At 36.8% G+C, this 22,210-nt stretch overlaps 1 protein-coding gene across 2 annotated transcripts in view; it reads left to right on the top strand.

The window, feature by feature from the left end:
- Window positions 1-22,210, top strand: part of LOC143845997 (la protein 1-like) — a 28,686-nt gene that overhangs the window by 3,262 nt on the left and 3,214 nt on the right. The window contains exons 5-8 of one of the 2 annotated variants that reach the window (XM_077354400.1): window positions 6,378-6,526; window positions 12,733-12,834; window positions 12,946-13,378; window positions 18,305-18,452. In XM_077354400.1, coding sequence (XP_077210515.1) covers window positions 6,378-6,526; window positions 12,733-12,834; window positions 12,946-13,378; window positions 18,305-18,452 — 832 coding nt within the window. Of the gene's footprint in view, window positions 1-6,377; window positions 6,527-12,732; window positions 12,835-12,945; window positions 13,379-15,657; window positions 15,784-18,304; window positions 18,453-22,210 lie in introns of those variants that run through there. The other variant, XM_077354401.1, reaches the window with a different exon arrangement.

Below are 22,210 nucleotides of genomic sequence, written 5' to 3'. Positions count from 1 at the left end.
TAATCCTTGCAACCCAAAAGTTCTCAAAGAACTCAAAAGTCTAAAGGCCAATTTTCATTCATTAATTCAAAAATGTCCATTACAATGCTTTGATAATATCTTTAATGTTATCTGTTGGCTTAGGGGCTCGAGTGTGCCTCCTTGGAGATTTGCGCAGTTTTTCAATGAGATCCTAGATCGTGTGGAGGGTTCCTCAATTATCTTCAACCATGTTAGAAGATCCCCCAATACTGCAGCGGATAGCCTTGCAATGGCAGAGATTGATAAGGAGGGGCTTGAGATGTTTAATTTTCTCCCCCCTTGATTTGGATTAGTTTTTTGTTGTCTTTTTTTGCTTTTCTATGTATTCCTTTATGTTGCCTATGTTTTTTTTTGGGTTTGACCATCTCGGTCCTCCCCTTATGTTGGAATGAAAGATCTCTATCATTCATAAAAAAATGCTTTAATAATATCTATTTATAAGAAAAACAAACCCTAAAAGCCAACTTAAGATCTAAGCAACTACTATCAGTGTCCATCCAAAGTAACTTAAATAAAACCCAAAACCTTACTAAAATAACCCTAAAATAGAAATCCCGCAATAGACATCTACCTCATCCATAAATCGTCCATAACTTAATCAAATCACATCTAAATCGTGTGATTTTTTGGCTCGTTAGATAGGGAATCGAAAAGCCTTTCTAATGATACAAAAATCCAGCCAAATGAACAAGATTTGATGCCTAAAAAGTAGGCTCCAAATATGGTGACGAAAATAACACTTGGAGAACAAGGGACTCGTTCCACGCTTTGTAGTCAATGACAAACCGCATGCTATTGATATTTTTTGTCCGAATTATATACTCTAGGGATCCACCTCTCCGCCCTCTTTGGGTGAACTCTAAAAGAATGATGTTGAGTCAGGGATCTTACCTATGAGCGTTATGACAACGGTAGTACTAAGCTACTGGCAATAACCATATGTTTCTACAATGCACCTATGTCATGACTCGTGAGGTCAACAAAAGTGCATCCAGTATAGTGTCCTTTCAGCTATGTCCATGTTTATCCATCATTCTTTATGTTCAATTGATACCTTTAAATTGATTTACCCAACCTTGCTAGGACAAGAGCTACCAGTAATTATCACCCTGTTGCTGCCATGCACTGAAGGCAGTTTTTTTTTTTTGATTTGGTGCACTGAAGGCAGTTGCAGTTACACATATGGTATGTTATTAAAGAACCTTTCTTTCGCCAAATTTCTAAGAGAACTATATTAAACTAGTAAAAAATTGTCAATATAAAGTCTCGTAAATTTTTTTTTTGGTGTTTGTACAAGAACTGTAATATTTGGGAAAATTTCCAGAATGCATGTGCACATATTTCTTCAAAAATCTTCAAAATACCTTATAGAATCTACGTGAAGTTTGATATAGGTTAAATAAGGGTTGTGTAGGGTTGTTATGGTTGCCATTATCAAAATTCCTATGCAAATGCCACTTTATTTATAACTATGTTGCATGGATTCTTTGCCCCCTCTGCCGAATCCATGTCGACATGTCCCCGCATCCGAATCGGACATGGATTCACGTGGGACACACCCGGATTCTTGTCGAAGTCGTGTCTCGCACAAATCCTGTTTTTTCGGGCGAATCCGATTCATCGTTGTCTCTTTTGAAATGTGAATCCTGTATATTTTCCCTTTAAACGTATTTTCTTCTTAATTTTTTTTTTATATGAAAGCACAACCCGTACTCTTTTAATAAAAATCTTAGTGCTTCAACCCTCGAACATCGACCCCCTTCTTCCTTAAACTCTCTTAATACAAAACTCGCCTCAACCGGACCCTCAAAATTTTCATGAATATATATATATATATATATATATATATATATATATATATATATATATATATATAGAGAGAGAGAGAGAGAGAGAGAGAGAGAGAGAGAGAGAGAGAGAGAGAGAGAATTTTAAATTTTAAAAATTTTATTTTATTTAAAAATTACTGAATCCGAATCCTACTTTTGGGAGTTTGCCGAATCCGACACATCCTGACACGCGAATCCGAATGCATGCAACACTGATTTATAACAAAATTAGAGTGACTTGTTGATTAATATGATTGAAGACAAGGGGCCTAGCCAGAGAAAACCTACACGTTCTGTTTGTTCTTTTGCAAAGAACATGCTATGCATTTTATCTTTTGCTAAGCTGGTTGAGTCATGAATATGAGTTTTTTTATGGTGCCCAACCGTCAAAATCTCAAGGGCTAGGTGGCAAACCACTTGCCCTTGGATTTTGATCCGGTCAAAACACTCAAAAAAGGTGTTTTGACCAGATCAAAATTCAAGGGGCAGGTGGTTTGCCACCTAGCCCTTGAGATTTTGACGGTCGGGCATCATATTAAATTCTCCATGAGTATAGCCTCGCTTGCCTTCAGTTTGGGTTACTTATCACCCAATCAAAACACCCTATGGCTATTCTAGTTTGTGAATGGATCAAAATGATTGTTCACCTTTCTTGGTAACCATAACTTCCCCGAGTAATGGGTTACTGACAGGGGCTGGTGTTTTTGCTAGAAATCTCTAGCCAGCCTCTATATTTTCTTAACACCATCCATGCTGGTGATAGATACAAATAGTAACTCCAACGATTTCTTTGTCCTCAATGCCCCCTATTTCGAGGAATTAGTCACTTAAACGATCTGCGATGGTTATAGGGTATCCGAAGTATGAACGAGATAACCACAAAGCCTTAGCTACTATTGCGAGAGTAATTGACTAATTGCATTATAGCGCATGCATGAGAAACACCTTTCCCTTTGTTTTACTCTTTATCTTATAGACTACCTTCATTAGTCTTTTGGTATATATTTTCTCCTAATTTGGAAAATTTTTCATTTCTATTCTTCATTTTGTTGCATCCCAATTTCATTAGTTTCTCACTGGATTCACCAGTGTTTGCTTTTTTTTAATGAAAAACGAAACTTAATAAAGAAATAAGTAAAATTTAATTTGTTTAATGAATAACAAAATTTTATTAAGAAGTAAAATATACATTGGGGGCGGAGATTTCCAGTGTGTATATACTGGTGCATGATACAATCAGCTGGGGGAACCTTTTAAACTGATAGGAATCTCACTTTGTTTTTTTATCAAGTCACATCTGACCACAAAAAACACCATATAGCCTTCCCTCATAAACAGAGAGGAATGGGGTTTATAAGAAACCCAAATTTGGTATATTGTTCCAGTCATCCGTTTCAACAATAGAATAGCTTTCTATGAAATAAATTTGATGACCAATGTTTTGAAATTCAGAATCGAATCGTAAATTATAATAGGGTTCGAATTGTATCGGATCGTAAATCGTAAGATTCGTTCACACATAATATAAAACAATCATATCATAAATTAATTTGGGAATAATAAAATAGCTATGTTCGCAACAAATTAAATATCTCGATTTCGAAAAATCTACTGGAATCCAGTAATATATGAATAAGAACCTTTTGATCCAACAAATATTTCAATGATTTGATTCCCATGTTCGTATTTCGAATCTCAAAGTAATTCACATGATAGAAATTTTTTTCCAGAATCACACACATATAATAAATTGTGATCAAATTTCCCTCTTGCAAGAAGAGGTTTTATTAATTTTGGTAGGGATCGTACACTTCCGGCTATATTGACCGTTAATTACATTTCTTGAAGAAGAAAACACCACTTATTATCCATCAAGAGATTCCCTATCTAAATACAAGTTTTGATTATTATCCCAAAAGAGACGCTCTTGGTGAATGCGAGTTTCCTTTAGTCTCAGAGAGAGTGAATTTGACTCTCTGATGATTTTTGTTTCTGAGTTATTTTTTGACTTTTTTGTAAAAGATTTTCCTGGGAGAGAGAAACCTTTGAGTCATCTTAGATGATTTTATTTAGACTCTTTTGTAAGAGAGTTCTCCGAAAGAAATACTCTCTTGAGTCATTTCATCTTTCTCTCGGATCCCGGTAGAGAAAGGTCTTCTGGCATTGTTCTCCTGTACACCGGAGGAGAAAGGTCTTCTATCTTTTCATCATTCTCCCGTAAACCGGTAGAGAAAGGTCTTCTGGCATCTTTTCATCTTTCTCCCGTAAATCGGTAAAGAAAGGTCTTCTGGCCTCTTTCTCTCGTAAACTGGTAGAGAATTATCGTCTTTTCATCTCTCTTTCGTACACCGGTAGAGAAAGGTCTTCTGGCATCTTTCTCCCGTAAACCTGTATAGAAAGGTCTTCTTTCTTTTCATCTTTCTCTCGTAAATCGGTCGAGAAAGGTCTTTTGGCATCTTTCTCACATAAATCGGTCGAGAAAGGCCTTTTTTCTTTTCATCTTTCTCCCGCAAATCGGTCGAGAAAGGCCTTTTTTTTTTCATCTTTCTCCCGTAAATCGATCGAGAAAAGTCTTTTGGCATCTTTCTACCGTAAATCGGTAGAGAAAGGTCTTCTTTCTTTTCATCTTTTACGCGTAAATTGGTTGAGAAAGGTCTTCTTTCTTTTCATCTTTCTCCTGTAAAACGGTCGAGAAAGGTATGTTGGCATCTTTCTCCTGTAAACCGGTGGAGAAAGGTCTTCTTTCTCCCGTAAATCGGTCGAGAAAAGGTCTTCTGGCATCTTTTGAGTCTCAAAAGGACTTCTCTCCTTTTTTAGATGTAGTCTGCAAAAAATGGAAAAAGAACTGAAATGGAAAAGAACTGTTAGTTTTTTGGGAGATCTTTACCTTTCCTTTCTTTCTCTGCTTCATTCTTTTGCTCTTTCTTTGCGTAACTTCTTTCCTCTAAAAGATGCGATGCCATTCAGATCCCTTCCCAAAGGATTTTCCTTCTTATTTTTAGAGGTTCCTTGGAGTGGTTGACAACTGCCACCTCACTCCTTATCTTTAATTTCACGATCTCCGCTTTAAAACCATTATGGGTGCCACCTCATCCCTTATCCCGGATTCCACGATCACAACTTCCCCTTTTGTGGGGAGTTACGTAACATCCCTTTTTGAAACGTGGGTGACTTGCTTCTTCCTTTGCGAGGGTTACTTTATTCCCTAAAATTTAGTGATTTTCTCTTCCCTTAGTTGTAAGCTCCTTTTTTTTTGTTTCCGTTTTATTGAAGCACTTTAACTTCATATTTATCTTTTTTTTTAACTTTAAGGAATAATGTGATGTGTAACCACCCACCTCCATTTTTCTCTCCTTATTTTAGTAGGAGATTTTAGTATTATTCTATTTTTTATAAAATTTCGAGTCCAACAAGCTAAATATTCATTTTTCATCCAAATCCATTAATGTAAATAGAAACTATCATAAGTAGTTATTCAATATCATAATATGAATTATTTCCTACCAAACTTGTCGCATAGTCGCTTGCTAATCATCTATTTCCCATCCAAACCTATGTTTATTGAACAATAATCTTGAAAATAATAAAGACACGATCACATCAATTATCAAAGTCTCAAACATCAAGTGACATATCAATTACAAAAACCTGATAAGTCATCGATGTTGTCCTTAACTCCTCATTATAGTTGTCTCTTTCCTTTGTGTAAGTAATGCCGTTAAGCGCACGGACTGTGCTTGACTAGTTCAAACTGGTTCGAGCATTTTAACTCTTCATTTTCCCACGAGAGATTTTTCTAAGGCTACTTCTAATGTAGAAGGGAAATGGAGTCTTTTGAAAGAAAGTCTTATGTTCTTTTATGCAAAATTTAATTAAGATAAATCGCTTGAATCGTATGATTACGATCAAATCGTAAGTTATGCTCGAAAATCGCAAGATTCATACAAATTGAGTCAACCATGGGATTCAAATCAAAATCCATAAGATTTGATTTGAATCGTAAATTGTATGATTTTCAAAACAATGATGATGACTACTTGTTTTCATTACATTCTATGGGGCAGTCAATGATAATCCAATGTAAAGAGTCCATAGATGGCCTAGAGATATGACACAAACATCAACCTATTTACATTTTACTGGCTAGGTAGATGAGTGTTGTCTCTGAACTTTGTTTTTCTGTCTCTGTTGTACATCTCCACTAGCTAATATTCTCATTGGCTGGCCAATACCTTATGAGTTACCTGATAATTTCCTTTACATCATACAAATTCAGTCAACAAATGTCAATTGTTATATGAGTGATGATTCCGTTGTAGAGGTTCAGTCCTTCCATTTAATAGCGTGTGACTGACCTTCTCAAGTCTCATCGTGTAACTATAAATTTTCATGTCCCATTTTTTCGCTGTGACAGTTTTAGATGGGATTCTCATCACGGTGTTTTGCACTTTTGCTGGAGACAGGGTTTTTGTTTTTATTGTATCTGAATTCTGATCACCTTTATGTGCTTTGTATGAATTTTTGTAGGTGAATAGTGTGAGGCTTCCTCGTCTCATTGGTGACAAGAGATACTTCTGTGGCACTGCTTTGATTGAATTCTCAACTGAAGAAGATGCTAAAACTGTTTTGGAGCAAAGTTTGGTTTGTGCTGGTGCAGACTTAGAGCTAAAACCTAAGTAAGATATGCTTGCGGTTGTAAATTTCAGATATTTGTGCTGTTGGCTTGGTTTTAGATACTTACAAATAAGACTTTCATGGGGAAACAGATAAATGGTTGCATCTTCCATTTGCATTTTCTGGAATTTGATTTTGTCACATTGTGAAAGTTGTGTCAATGATCTCTTCTCACCATTCAAAAAAAAGTGTTGTGTCAATGATGTGGATATTCGAATAACGTGCTAAAACAACAAGATCTTAACAACCGATGTTAGTTGTTTGATCTTTTAATGCCTATGAAGAATGGCCTTCTATTCCTCTTTCGCTTCACTCAATTTTTGTATCTAGAAATATACTATTAACTAGAGTGATAGTTCAGTTGATGCATGACGGTTATAGTGAAGGGAACGCTTGGAGGGTTGGGAGGACTTGAGATTAGACTCTAGTAGTGAACTAGATTGAATTCAATTCATGGATTTCAAGAAAAATCTACATTGAATTTTCAGAATTAGAGAAATGGCTAATTTTAAAAATTGGCTAATTTTAGAAACTTGCCCGATAGATAAAAATGATTTGGTTGTTGGATCTCTTCAAAACTCTAGTATGGGATAGGAAATAATGTTTTTTTTTAATGGCTGGGATAGGAAATAATGTTAGAATTAAAAATATTAAAAATAAACTCAAATTTGGGTGTTCTTTCTAATTTTGCAGAATTTTAAATTTTCTGATCATAGATCACAATCTATCTATTGGATCTGGTTGATATTTGACTACGTTAAGTCAACTATGGTCTAAGGAAAGCCTCTAAAATTTTATGTAGGTATGGCCATTAGATCAATTGATCGAATGAAACCGATTTCATTAGATTGACAATCGATATGATCAAATGTGTAGAGCATTGAGAACACACAGGAATGACTAGGTCGGAGCATAGAGAAGATTGTATGCTTTGAGTAGTAGAAATAAGTGATTGGAGAAGAATATAGAATATATTTAAAGAAAGGATAGGAGTTAAGACTTCACACCACTAACTAACCAAAGGCATCTCACCAATAGCCAGATCATGAGCAACTGAGATGAATATATAATTTACTCAAAGAAAGGATAGGAGTTAAGACACCCACCACTAACTAACCAAAAAAACATCCTACCACTAACTAACCAAAGCATTCTCACCATTGGCTAGATCATGAGCATCGCACTCATCTCTAAGAGCAATGCAAGTTACATCCACATGCATGCAAATCTCCAAGTTTAATTCGTATTCATCATATCATATATGGCCCTTGAATCTGTAATTTATAGGGAGAAATCCCACAAAAATATGGGATGGACTGTTGTTGTTATGCAAATTCTATTTTCATACTAATAAAAAAAACTTTATAGACTTATCTGTGTAGTCTAAACACACTTTAGAAAGTAACTTACTTTATTCCATCCGTTAAATAGAAACAAAAACTCTACTAGTAGTTTCTAAAATAAATTTAAATTGACTTACGAAACGAACCCAAACACACCTGAACTTCCTAAAGACTGTAAGTTCTCAAATTGCAAACCTTGACCAGACACTAAAAGCAACTAAATCCTAACCAAAGTCTATAAGTGCCGACCACCAAGGGGGGTCTCATCTATGCTCTAAAAAATTAAAATGAGCTTTAACTACTGATGCAAACCTAGGGCTTCTTGATTCGTTGGAGAAGCATAGAATGTCCAGCTTTCAATTAAAGCCGGTACTACCAATCCAAATCAGATTAGGCAATCAGAAATTAAATCAAATCTCAGCTAGGGTTTCACACAAATGATTACTTTAAAGATAATTCATCAATAAGTTTATTTCAACCCAAACAAACTTGCCACAATTAGATTACACCAAAAGAAATCAGGCATATATAAATAGGACAGCAATGTGTTAACAAGTCTACAATCTGAAATAATAATAGTAGAAAACGAAACTAGGACCCAACACCAACTTAGGGTAGGGTGTTGGCAATAAGGGGGATACGGGTGGATAGATAGCTGATCAAGGGTAGATAACAACAAATATGGTCGATAAAAGCAGATAAATAAAAGGACAAGTCTCATCGGTGATGTGTGCTTCAACCTTAAACCCATGAAGGAGTGCTAAGCGATGGAGGGACAGCATTAGTCCCATCCATCCATGAAGCTTGAACCAGCCACCGGAATGATGCAAAGTTGATAGAAAAGGTGGTGGAAATAGTAAGGGAACAAAAGAGACCACGAGTAGTAGCCGAGAGAGGAAAGTGATGTCTGGATCTGCCATGGGGAGGGGAGGAGGGGGGGGCGGGGGTGCATGAGAACATAGGGAAAAAATTAGCAAACAAAGATGAGGAACAACAGCTACTTCATCTGGCTGTTCGTAGATGAAAATGGATTAATAGAGAGGGAGAAAGGAGGGGATAATGCGACCAAAATCTGCAAAACAGCAGGTGGCTGTTTGGAACTGCATAGGTGAAATATAGGGGTTTTTGACTGGATCGAAGTGTAGAGATATGGCCGATAGCGATGGGGAAGAGGGGGGAGGGGACTGGAGGGTGTTGTTGACTGCGCTAATGTGCAGGTTTGATGGCCGACCAGCTAGGGAAAGGGGAAAAAGTAGAAAAGAGACTGAAGAGAGAAGGGAAAGGAGAGAGAAGTGTAGAAAGAAAGAAGCAAGGGAGGAGAGGAGAAGAAGAAAGAGGGAATAAAGGAGAAAGAGGCGGTAAGGAGCAGCGGATGCTAAGGGGATGGAAGTCACATGTAAAAACTCCTCGAGGGCTTCTCCTTTAGATCCTTTATATAGGGACTCGTGTATTTTGCCAAGGTTCTTGCTTACTAAAAATAGTAACTCTGTACTTATTAACAACAATAAGTTCCTACTCGCTAAAAATAGTAAGTCCATATTTTGAATTAGTAAATGCATGGACCCTAGGTGATGTGGACAGTCCCCATATCTAAGATAATAAAATATGCCTAAAATGAAAATAAATTATAGTTAAAACAGAAAATCTTATCTTGAATGTCTCGTGTAACATAAAGAATAATATGACTCCCAAGTGGTCCGTGTCACATCAAATAACCACATGGACCAATTTGACCAAGGTCCATTGTCCAAAACTATAAATATACCCCTATGGATCATTTCCTAGATGATGGAATTGGGATGAATCTTTGATCGACCTCACATCCATCTAAATCTTATGGGGCTTCTGGGACTGATTTCTTTGGATGTCTTTGGTCCAGGATGGTCTCCATCATCCTACATTTCAAAATATTCATTCATTGTTGTGTCAGTTGTCAAGCAGGTAACCTGCGATAAGCTTCCTTCTAGTTGCAGAATTTTGACAACTGTTCAAACTTCAAACATTTAGGCATTTTTCTCCGTGCAGCTTATTTTGCTGTTGCTATGAGATGAGTGCACTTCCACTTTGTGTGTGTGTGTGTGTGGTCAGGCCAGAAAACAAAATACACACTGTTACATTGGTGTGGTGCCACAGGCCCACCCCGTGTACCAGAAACAACCGGTGTCATATGGGTAGACCATATCATTTCTGCTTGTTCACCAAATGATTATTAAAAGATACCATAGACCTAAGAAACTGGACAGTTGGGGGGTAACCGATACATATGACACGAGTATGGCAACTTGTTAGAAATCTTCATTTCTAGTTCATGTCATGTGTTTGTGTCCCCTTGTATTTTTTCCCCTTAATAGAAATTAGGTTCAGTTTATTAAGAAAGTGGTTATCATATTTTAAGAAGTGGATTTTTTTTCTTCCAAAAATGCTACTTGCAGTCATTACAGATATGGGTCCTCTTAGATGTTTGAATTATGCCTTTTCTAGTTTTTGAAAATACTGCTTTTAATCATCTATTCATTGTTGATAGTAGGAGGACCACGATATGATTGTTGGCGACATTGGATTGGTATGTAGCTTAGGTGATGTGTCAACTTTTAGGACAAGAGAAAACAATGAAGTTCTCTAGAGAGGGTGAGTATATTCATGGTTTTAAATTTTCACTGAAACCGACGCGAAACGACCAAAATGTTTTTGATTTTACCCCACCGAAACTCATACCGAAACCGAAATGTATAACGAAATCAAAACCGTAAATGCATTAGTGGTATACTATATTAGTATGTGTTACATAATTGAATCTATATGAATTACATGTGAATGTGGTGTCTTTATTGTATATAAATATTTATATGAATTACATTCGAAATGAGGTATGTACTGAATTAGAAATGAACGGCAATACATGTCACCAGGTGTTTGATGTCGTTAAACTATACTTGTCGGAAATGCCTTGGGGAGGTGGGAAACACATTTCGGGAACATTTACAATACATGAAAAATTTTTGGTAAAACTTTTCCAAAATGCATGGGAAATGCTTGGGCAACATATGAAAAACATATGTGAAGCATATGTGAAATATGTGTGAAATGCGTGAGAAACGTATGAGAAACACTTGGAAAACGTGTGGGAAACATGTGTAAAACATACGTGAAATATTTTGCAGAAATCACACCAAAAAAATTGTGGAAGACAATACTAAAAAGGAAAACAATAGTACATATATTAATGAAAATGTAAATAAGTAAAAAATACTGCTAAAAAGTAAAATATGCTGGGAACATACCTAAATCATCTATGTTTGCCTCAAATTTAAATAAAAATTGTGAAAAGTTAGGTGCATTCCTCTCATATATTTCTCTGATGTTTCCCTACTATTTCTTGTGTGTTTCACTTGATGTTTTTCTGTTGCTTCTAAAACCTAATGTGCTTCGAAGACGTTTCTTATTGCGTTTCTCGTACGATTTTCTATTGCTTCCGTGTTCTTGTTTCCCATCTAATTTCTCCCCACTTTTCCCGCATTTGTTTCACGTTCCGCCTCCAGAATTTATTTCTAACCATTATGGATGTCTGCCTTGCTTATGGATGGTTTCTAGGTGTGTATTTGTGCTTATTATAGTATTTCTTTTAACTTCATCTTAAAATTTTATCATTTACATATGTTTCCTTACGTTTATATGATTTTACAGGATTTCCATCGAAATTTCCAACTGAAACCGAAACGTTTCTGTTTTTCTGTGGAGTCCAAGACCAAAACCGAAACCCAAATTAAAAACCTTTGGTATACTTATGGATTGAAGTGTGCAATGTTCTCTTAAAGGTTCATCAATGTGTGAGATGGAAGTTTCTCGCTCACTTAGCAATACAAGTGTTCTATTGCAAGGTGAATGGAAACCTATTATTTATTGTCACGAGCCAAACTTTTTTTTTTTTCTCTTTTTGATCGATTCAAAGAAATATAGAACATATATCCCTGAAACAATAGATGCTGAAAAGATGTTGCAAAAGAAATAACAGTTATTATACAGGCCATGGTCAACACATGTGATGGGGTCCAAAATCTGCAACCAATCGGCTGTTGACACGTGGCCCTCAAAGGGACCACTGCAAAGCCAACACTTGTCCCTGCTAGGTATGACACCTGGACCAATCGGGGACTTCCACCTGCCCCTCCTAGGTATGAAAGCTGGTCCATACAGGGGCTACCACCTGTCCTGGACAGGTGGCTCAGGATCACTATAAATAGCCACCGGAGCACCACTCCGGGTTGGTCTTTTGACCCTTTGTATCCTTGTCTGTGCCCTTGTGCAGCGCAGGACTCCATTAGCCCTTCAGCTGTGGCTTGCCAGATCAGCCCTTCCGGCCCTACCATAACCTGTTACCAAATTTAGACCTAACAACATGTTTGTGAAATAGTCTTATATTTGTGGACACTTTCTTGACAACTGGTTATGAAAATGGACATGCACAAATCGTTATGAAAATGGACATGCACAAATTGCTGAGATACAACCATTCGATTATTTTTTTTTCTATGTTCATGGTGAAAAAATTCTAAACAACACCTTAAGTTCATGTAATTATTAATATTTTATCGAGGATGCATTTGGGTTTATTATTTGCATTGAAGATCTATTGCAACAACATTATAGTTACAATTTCAAACCTTCTGAAGATTCATGCTTAATAATATTTCACTAGAAGTGTAGTTATTCTAGATAAGCATTTTTGGGTCTATACCTTTGAAGATGTAGTATTTTTACATTTTGGTTTCTTTATTAATTTGAAATGGGTATTTCAATGAATTTTTTAAATATCAATTTTCATTTCTTGTCTGTCTGATATCTCATGTTGTTCTTTTGAAATTCAGGAAAGATTTTGAATCTGAAAGGGAAAAAATGATGCAGGAATTTGAGAATTCTCATTCTTCTATAGGTTCAAACAATAAAGAAGGCCCCCAAATGAATGAGAGGTTGGTGCTCTCTGTTCTTTGTTAATTGTTGAGATCCTTTTCCTTTTTCCTTGTAATATTATTGTGTTGATCTAATTATACCATTTGCTTGGAATTTTGGGATGAGGTCAGCTATCCAAGAGGCTTAATTGTTGCATTTAAATTAAAGAGTATTTCAAAGGAACGACCTGCTGAACAAAGTGGTACCCATGAGGAGATTGAAAATGTTGATATTAGCAAGGTAGAAGAGGATCCAAATTCCCCAAAAGATGTCACCGAGTCTGAACAAAAAGCCTCAGAAACTGTTCAAGACAGTGAATACAAATCTGTAGAAGTCTTTGAAGAAGAGGACGGAGGGAATGTTGCTACTGAAAAGAGTGAAGGAAAGTTTGCTGAAAATGTCATCCCAGAGAGCGGTGAAAAGGCTATTGAAGATGCAACACAAGAGAACGAAGAAGACACAAATTCCGAAAAAGTGCTCTCAGCTACAAACAATAAGGGCAATGAGGAAGTTGTCTTACGGGAGGATCTAAAGCATGTCTTCCAAAAATTTGGGATTGTGAAGGTATTGTGGAAATCAAGCCTTTTGTTTTAATTTTGGTATTTTATTGTTTTTATTTTGTTTAAATGGTATTGTTGAAGTTTAGATGGTATTGTTGAAGTTAGAATGCATTTCGTTTCCCCCTGTATTTATGTATATTAAACAATCCTATTTTTCGTTTGTTGCATAATTCTTGATCTGTATTTCTGTTTTACATCTTTTAATTGTTTATAGCCTAAAGGGTTCTTATAGTAAATTCATTTTCGCTCTCCCGTACCTTTAATTTCCTTCATGTAGTATCTATGCATAGGGATTTTGTTCCTGGCTTTTGCTTCTTGTATATATTTCAAAGAACATCCTACCATTGAAGAAACCTTTTAAAAGTTAATCCCGCTTAGTAGATTCGATTGTTTAAATATTGACTTTAATCACGTGACCTCTCTCTCTCTTATTTGATTCAACTCTGCCTTGCCCCAGGTTTTTTTATACTCTATTGTTTCTATGTTATCTCTATCTCTCATTTTTATTTATCCTCAGTCACCTTTACTTCTCTTGTTGACTCCCCTTTTATAACACTATCTCTCACTTCTCTACACCATTCTCTATCTGTTACACAAAACAAGATAAACAAAAAGGAGGTTGCTAATGGTACACCCATCTTCTAACTTTAGGGGTGCAACTTGGGTCAGGTCGGGTTGAGCTTTTGCTAAACAATGAATAGAAATCAACCCGAACCTGACGTGATTTCAAGGTAAAAGCTCAACTCAACCTGAATTCCAAAAAATCGACTCGAATTGCACCCCTATCTAACTTCATCTCCATTGTTTTTTCCTCATCTCTGTTCTGTTTTGTACATTTTTCCTTCTTCCTCAATTATCCTCTTTTGTCTTCATTTTACTTCTGTTTTGTTTTTTTCATTGTGATCTATACCGCTTATGCCATGCCATTACATCTTACCGTATCTTTAATCCAAATTGGTTTGTCGGAAACTGAATGATCATTTTTATCGTCCTTAATGGAATTACCAATTGGGAAACATCTAGGGGACATCGTTATGGGACCCCTCAGTGAGGCGGTACTCAAGTTTAGGATACCCTTGAGGTCTGAGATTGGGGGATTCTCAGCCACCCTTAGTCGTAGGATTGAACCACAGTTTTGCCTAAGCATACGAAAGGGAACTTGACGCGCCCTGCAATGACATGATTTTCGACATACTTTCTTACATTAAAGATTCTAAGAGATCGGAAGGTGCACTTGACGTCGATGGTTACCTCAAATGAATGGGAAAGAAACCCACATTCAAAGAAAGCACATGAGATCAATATATGTAATATTGTGTTGACAAATTCTACATTTTGGCCTTCTGTGCATTATTGCTTGAAATGCACATCACCTTTAGTAAAAGTCTTGCTCTTAGTACACTCAGGTGAGAGGTTTGACATGGGATACATTTATGAAGCCATAGACCGAGCACAAGATGCCATTGCGAAGAATTTGGGCAATGTAAAGAAGCGATGTGAACCAATTTGGAATATCATTGACGTTATTAAGTAAGGGCTATATCATAGGCCCTTGCACACAACGAGTTTCTGTATAAATCTTTTTTTTTGGTATTAAAATTCAGCTGGTGGACTTTGAAATTAAGAAAGAGCTATATGATTGCTTAGAAAGAATGATCCCAATTCAAGAGAAAAGGTGATAATTGATGGGCAAAATGATATATTCAAGAAAGCATTAGGCCTCTTTGGACAGGACACAACCAAGTTAATAAGGAAAATAAAGCAACCAAATAAATTTGGGAAAAATTAATGCGCCCCTTCACTTGGGACACCCAGCTGCATTGTTCGTGGCAATCAGGTGCGTTCACTCCTTCAAATGTGAAGTACATCAGCCTCTTTGCAGTCATAGATAAACTGCTGCTGGGTGTCTTAAGTAATGAAAAGGGGCGCACAAATTTTTACATAAAAGTTTTCAATGAATTCTTGCTTTATATATTAGAACTTATTATCCTAAGCAAAGCAACCGCTAGCACTACACATCAAGATTTCAATGTGAATTGCAATTCTTTGCAACTCGGGATGATGAGCAGGTGTATGCTTGTAAGGTTAAAGGTTTTATTCACCTATTCTTATTTGTATAACTTTATTTTTTTATTAATATACTCGGACAAAAGAAGTTGAATCCACTTGTATTTGTAAAATATAATATTCAACTTCGAGTTCGCCATGCTAAGAAGAGGGCCATGCAAGGGTTTGATTCTATTCGTTTACCTGACATGGACTTTGATGATGAATGGATAACAGAAAAAGAGGGATCTGAGCTTTCAGAAGACACTATATGGTTTGACATGGGTGAATGCTTTATAGAGGAAGTGGCAGGATATGAGACATACGCTAACTCTAGTCACTCGCCTCGACAAAAGAAAACACGTAAGCTAATTATCATTATTAATAGGTAAATATGGTCTATCTGTGATTTTTTTCCCTGAAGTATGAAGACATGGATCACTTATTAATTGATATCCATCTAGGTTATATTCATTAGAAACTTCAACAGTCGGAAGGGCAAGGTTGATTTGCAAGATAATGATGATGAAGAATTTCGTTAGCGTTGCCGATGCCGGCGATAATATTGATGACAAGTACGACGACATTGACATTTTAGAACTTTATACATGATGAGTATGTTTGGTTTTTTCATTGATATTTGAGACTTTTAACTAGCTTGCTTGTATTATTTTAAATATTTTTTCTCATTTTATATGGAAGTATGGAAAAATCCTACAATATGCGATCCGATTACTATTTACGATTCTATTCCTATTTTCAGAACCCTGTCACGAATGAAACCTGCTTGAGAAGATGTGAAATCAACCCAAATCCAAGGCCTGGGTTCCTTGGGTGTCACTCCGTAGGATGATCAAGGCATCAGACCAGATCTAAGGATATCACATCCATGCCTGCAGAGCAAGTATAAAATTTTATTAATTCATCATAATCTCTGAAAAGAGGGTCATAGGCCTTACAGATATAGAACCTTGGACTAACCAACTAGGACTCTCGGTAACCTAAAATTTGACTCTTATTCACCTGAGGCTTGGCTTGGACTCTTAATTGACTAAACATGTAAAATAAAAACTCCTAACTAAACTCCATATAACAACAGGACTCTAATAAGAAAAAGAACACTTAAAACTTTCGTAATATTTGATGGGCCCCACTTTATTGAGGTATTAACTTAAGTAACTTCAGTGATTTTATAACAAAAAGAATATAGTGTCCCCTAAGGCTCAGAAGGAGTTATATAACACTGTAAAACCAAATAGAAGACTCTTTACCACCAATGATGAGCCCCATCTTTCTAACTAAGTGATTTTAAATGAAGGCTTGTACCCATCACAGGAATGAATGCATTTGCAATGGGAAAGGAAAACGATTAGACCAATTAATTAACTGGATTATTACCAAAGTCTATGAATGGTCCATAACTAACCATATTTTTGAAATTATTTCTCCTAATTGTTAATCAATGTCTGGACTTCTATCATGTGGATTATACCACTTGATGTGTAATCTAGATGTATGGTGTGCTCCTTCAAATGGCTGGCTAAAACTTAAATTTTTACGGTAGCACTAGCAGCAAGGTTTTGAGCTCTAAAAATAATAATATCCGCTCTGCTTCCATTGGGGTTTATTCTCTGACCTAATGACATGATAATTCTGTTATTCGAGTCAAAGTGGGGAGAGTGATGCGGCTAAAGAAGAGGTTAACACAGTTTAGAATGGGATTAAGCTGTTACCTTGTTTAAATCATGTCAAAATATGGATTGAAGGCGATTCCCCCAATATGATTTTATGGGTTAAGGAGGATGCTTCCCCTCCCCCGAGATTAGAAAGATTATTTAGAGTGACAAAGGACCTAATAATGCCAGTGGTGTATACTTGCTCATATTCATCGCGAAGCTAATTCACGAGCTGACACCCTCTCAAGCTATGACAGATCCTGTTCTGAGTTGTTAGTTTGGCATGAGTTGCCAAATTTGTAATGTTTTATCTTTTTTTTTTCTTCTATTTGTTTTTTGTGCTTTTCTTTCTCCTCTTTCAATATAATCACATGTTCACATAAAATGATCAAGATTAACATCTTCGATATGTCATGATGAATGCTTCTTTCAATTTATTGTCGAGTGAGAACGTTGCGGTTGATATCTCGATCCTTTCAACCTTCTTTGATGGAGTACCACACGGTCTTAACAGAAAGTCATGCCGCATAAATATTTGGTTGATTCTTATTGGGATCTTCATGGTAGTCCCCTTACTCTGGTTAGTTTGTTGATATATTAGATGATTATTGGCTTAGGGCCAATTCAATACAATTGTTGTTACCTTTGACATGCTTTTTGACCCTTTTCTTTTGCCAACTTAGGCTAGGTTCTTAGTCTCCTCCACTTGGCCACTCTTGGGGATTCCTTTCTTTCAAAGTGAAGCCATGCTTTTCTGAGTTTGTGAGTCTTAGTGTCTAACCTAGTGAAATAGAATGCTCATGTTTTCAGCTTCCCAAGGTAATGATTTCATTGCCTTTATCATCAGGTCACTTTTTATTTCCAAATTTGAACGCACAAATTTATTTCCTGTTTAATTATTATTACAGATTCTAATATGGTGAGAGCAAAAGGTTGCTGAACTAGGGTCACATGAAAAGCTATTCTTTAGCGGACCGAAATATCTACCAATTTCCCAATGGATTTCATCGTCTATTATTTTCATTCCTGACAAAACCAGACCTATTTTGTCTGCATAAATTGCTTATTCAAAGGAAAAAAATATTTATTATACTTTTAATATCACCTTTTTCATGATATATGTCTAGAGAGTACTGTGAGAGACTCACTCTCAATGTTGGGTTCTTCTAGTATAATTCTGATATCACCCATCTGTGTCTTCCGTGTAGTATGTTGACTATATAATGGGAGAAGAATCGGGATACATTCGCTTTGAACAGCCAGAAGCCGCTCAAAAAGCTCGTGCGGCAGCAGTGCTTCTGGAAGAAGGTGGCTTGATTGTAAAAAATCACATTGCTTTCTTGGAAGCAGTATCTGGTACGTTCATCTTCCGTTAATATTTTGATGTGATCCGGCCGTTGAATCTTGTTTTCTACTAGATAGATTGGCAGCGAAAACTCATGGGGTTATTTTTTAAAGATAATCCATCATATTTACTCCAAGTGCTCAAGTTGTTATGCACAAAGACGAATTTGGATTCATAGATCTGATAATGCTTGGAGTAGAGAAAAATTTATGACTCTTTCCCCTGCTACTTTTTTTTCATTGTGAATGTCTGGAGCGTGTTCGCATACTGGGAGTGTGTAAGAGCTCTTCTATTTTATGCGTGCTCATGTTCTTCCATGCTCAAAATTCATGAACATGTGTAACTGGTTCATCTGTTTACTAGCTTGATGATGTGAAACATCAGTTTAATTTGGACAATGCATGAATTGAACGTGGTAACTTTAGTATGCCCTGGTAACATTAAAATAAAAATAATTAAGTATGATTGGGTATGCTGTTAAGTACAGACATAAAGGTTCTTAATTAAAAAAGAACAAGAAAAAAAAATTAATGTAATGTTTTACAGTAGAGCCCCTACAGTTTAATATGCTTGTGACCAGCCTCTAGCTAATAGAATAGGTAGTCTATTATTTAGTAAACACATTAAACTAGAAAATACTAAAAGTATAGGATATTGAATTAATGAGCCTCACGATTTCTAAAAGAAGGAAACAAATATAATGGGTTGAAATCTGCTTCATAACGAATAGCAATGTCGCTCAAGTTAATTTTTCTCTTTCGGAAAATTTATTAAAAATAAGAAATCCTTTAATTTTCCATTTTGGAGGGTAATATGCAGTTTTTTTTTTTTTTCTGGTAGGAAAGGATTTTGCTCGGATAAAGGTGAATTATCTCAAAGTAGAAGGGTTTCTCTTTTGGGTAATGTGAGAATAGATTTTAGAGAAAAGAAAGTACAAAGTTTTTTGGATTAACAATTTGGGTCTATGATACTCGGATACTGGTCTGAGTATTTGATATGCCTAGGGATCGATACATGAATCCCTTAAACCTCAAAATATTAGGGTATAGTATGGCAAGGGTATAATAGGCTTTTGTTGGCATGGGCAAGAATTCTTGAGACCTAAAATAGGATACGAATCGAGCGTTTCTGAGGATATATGATATGCTTTTGTCGAGGATATGATATGTTTTTGTCAATATGGGTGAGGATCATTAATAAGTGTCATCTACATATCAAAAAAGGAAAATAAACAAAAATATATATTAGGATACCGATCATGAGTATCCAAGGTGTATCCCTTACCTTTACCCAAGGCCTTATCCAATATTTGGATACTCTATGTTTTTGGAGGATTCAGGTATCATAAGTATAGCTTTGTTGATAAAAATTATTAACCAATGAGATAAGCATATTATTAATTTGTACTAAGGCACATCATTGAGACTGGAAATAATAGTCATTCATTCTAATTAAGTTATTAGCTTATGCAAGATCAATTTAGAAAGTTCTATTGTAATTATAAAAATTCGAACCTATATACCGAAAAGATTGTGAAGTTTTATTAAAATTAAAAATACAAAGTTGTATCTACCTGTGTCTAACCATGTCGATACAGATTGACAATGTTAAAAATTTTAGTGTAGCATCCTCAATTCATGCATCGAGCAAATTAGAAGTGGGTCAAGTTAAGAAGAATATAACATAGGTAAAAAGGAGGTCCATCTGAATATGACAAACTCACAGAAAAAGATGGGATGAGATCAAGGAAAAGTAAGAGAAGAAAAGAGCAAACAATCCCTGTATAGAGAAACGGGGATTGGAGGTATAGAACTTGCAGGTATGTCAATTTCTGCTTCAGGAAATGGTGTAACAACCGTGTGACCATTCGAGCAAAAGTTAGGGAGAAGAATGGGTTTGGATTCCCTTCGAAGGAGTGAGATCAGGCAATATCTAATAACCTTGGGGAGATGGTGGTCAACAGTGTGACATTGGAAGGGAGGTGTCATTATTTAGCGGACTGTGTTGTTGAAACGGTGAAACCTTTGTTGGATTTGAACCAAGCGATTGGTTGGATCTCTAATCTCTGGTCGGCTGGCCGTCGATAACTCTTATGGTGCCATCTGATTCTCCCAAACGTAAGAGGGGCAGATGAAATGGATAGAGCTTTTGAGGGTTCTGAAACAAATCCCATTTCCTCTTTCTGGCCAAATGGTAGTTAAGGGTTTGGAAGGAAACTTTCAGCACTATTGGGCGGCAATGTGTTGGAGGTGGATGGGAGAGAGAAGGCAGAGGCTACAGAGTTTTTCATGCTAATGGTGCAAGTTAGGGAGATGACAAGGCTGCCCGTTGCTGTAAACTGAGGGTGGATGGAAGAATCAATATGGTAGACAGAGAGGAAGATTAATGTTGACTCGTCAGTTTGTCTTTTTGCTTTGGAAGACCCACAGACGGAGGTCTGACCCAGGCATGTCACATCAATGAAGAACTAGAGGTAGAAGGCGATGGTGAGTACAACACCTGATGCAGCTCGCTCTCAGAGGGGGATGCTTGGGGCTCCCAGTGCAAGAAAAAGTGTGTATGAGTGTGTCTTTGGAAGTGAGAGTTCAAGGTTGCAAACAGGGAGAGGTAGTTTTGGAGGGTTCATCAATCAAAGGGGGACAGACCTATTTTCAAATTAAAGGGAGGGCATCAAATCCTTTTCACCAGTTGACATGTGGCAGTGGAGTGAATTTTTTACCAAGAAATGGCAGGTGTAGGTATGTGAGACGTTGCCAGGTAAGAGAGACGAGGCATGTATTTTACAAGGAGGTTTTGAAGGTAAGAGGGATGAGGCAGGAATTTTACAAGGAGGTTTTGAAGGTAAGAAGGATGACGCAGGAATTTTACAAGGTGGTTTTGAATGGCTGACCAATGAGGATTTAATGGCAATTCAGGTTTTCCTAAGGGGTAAAAGAAGAAAAGGTAAATTTGTCTTAGCAGAGGGGATGGCGATAATTTGGGTGAAGTCCAGGGGCGCTCTTTTTCAATAGATTTTGATGGGAAGTGGCATCACAACGCCATCTAGGGGTGGAAGTCGCGGGACAGTCGTAGACACTTGTATTCGGGGCCCATAGGGAAAGAGAGATGATTGCAGTGGTGCTAGTTTGGAGGGAGCCGACGATGTCCTTCAGGCTACGGGGGATGTAATCTACGATGGTGTTGCGCATGTGCAGGGGATGATAGGTGGCAACCAGTGTGAGGCAGATTCACTGGAGGGTGGTGAAGCCTGTTCAACCTAGTGGTAGAGTCGAAGCACAATTGAAGCTGACTAGATCTAATCCAAAAAGACCGTCACCCTGATCTTTGAGCCAGTGAGGAAAATGATATGCTTGATATTCCTTTCAACTCCGATTCAGTTCCTTCTGTTGTGTTTGGTTGACAGATCCAGTTTGCAACTGGGTGCTCTGAATATGGATGAAGAAGTTAGGATTTAACCTTTTAGGGGGTTGCTGTATGAGTGCTTTTGCGGATGCCAATATGTGTGGTGTGAGCTATCCTGGGACTGAGATGAGATTTTAGAGGTTATGGAAAATTGTGATTTTGCATCATCTTTCCCTGAATCTTCAGGGAGGGAAGTGGGCTTCTCAGTGTGGAGAGACAGAACCTCCGTGAGTTACTTCTCAGGTTTCTTTGCCACAAATTGGGGAACAACTTCCATGTGGTTCCACATCGATCTATTTACATGAGGACAAAAAGTGGAAGATTCAGTCGGAAGAATTGCCGTGGGCGGACAAAATGAAATGCTCAC

Source organism: Tasmannia lanceolata, unplaced genomic scaffold (assembly GCF_043159265.1).
Source record: "Tasmannia lanceolata isolate RefF3 unplaced genomic scaffold, GAP_Taslan_0.1 ptg000015l, whole genome shotgun sequence".
NCBI lineage: Eukaryota > Viridiplantae > Streptophyta > Magnoliopsida > Canellales > Winteraceae > Tasmannia > Tasmannia lanceolata.
This window is presented reverse-complemented; position numbering and strand designations above follow the sequence as displayed.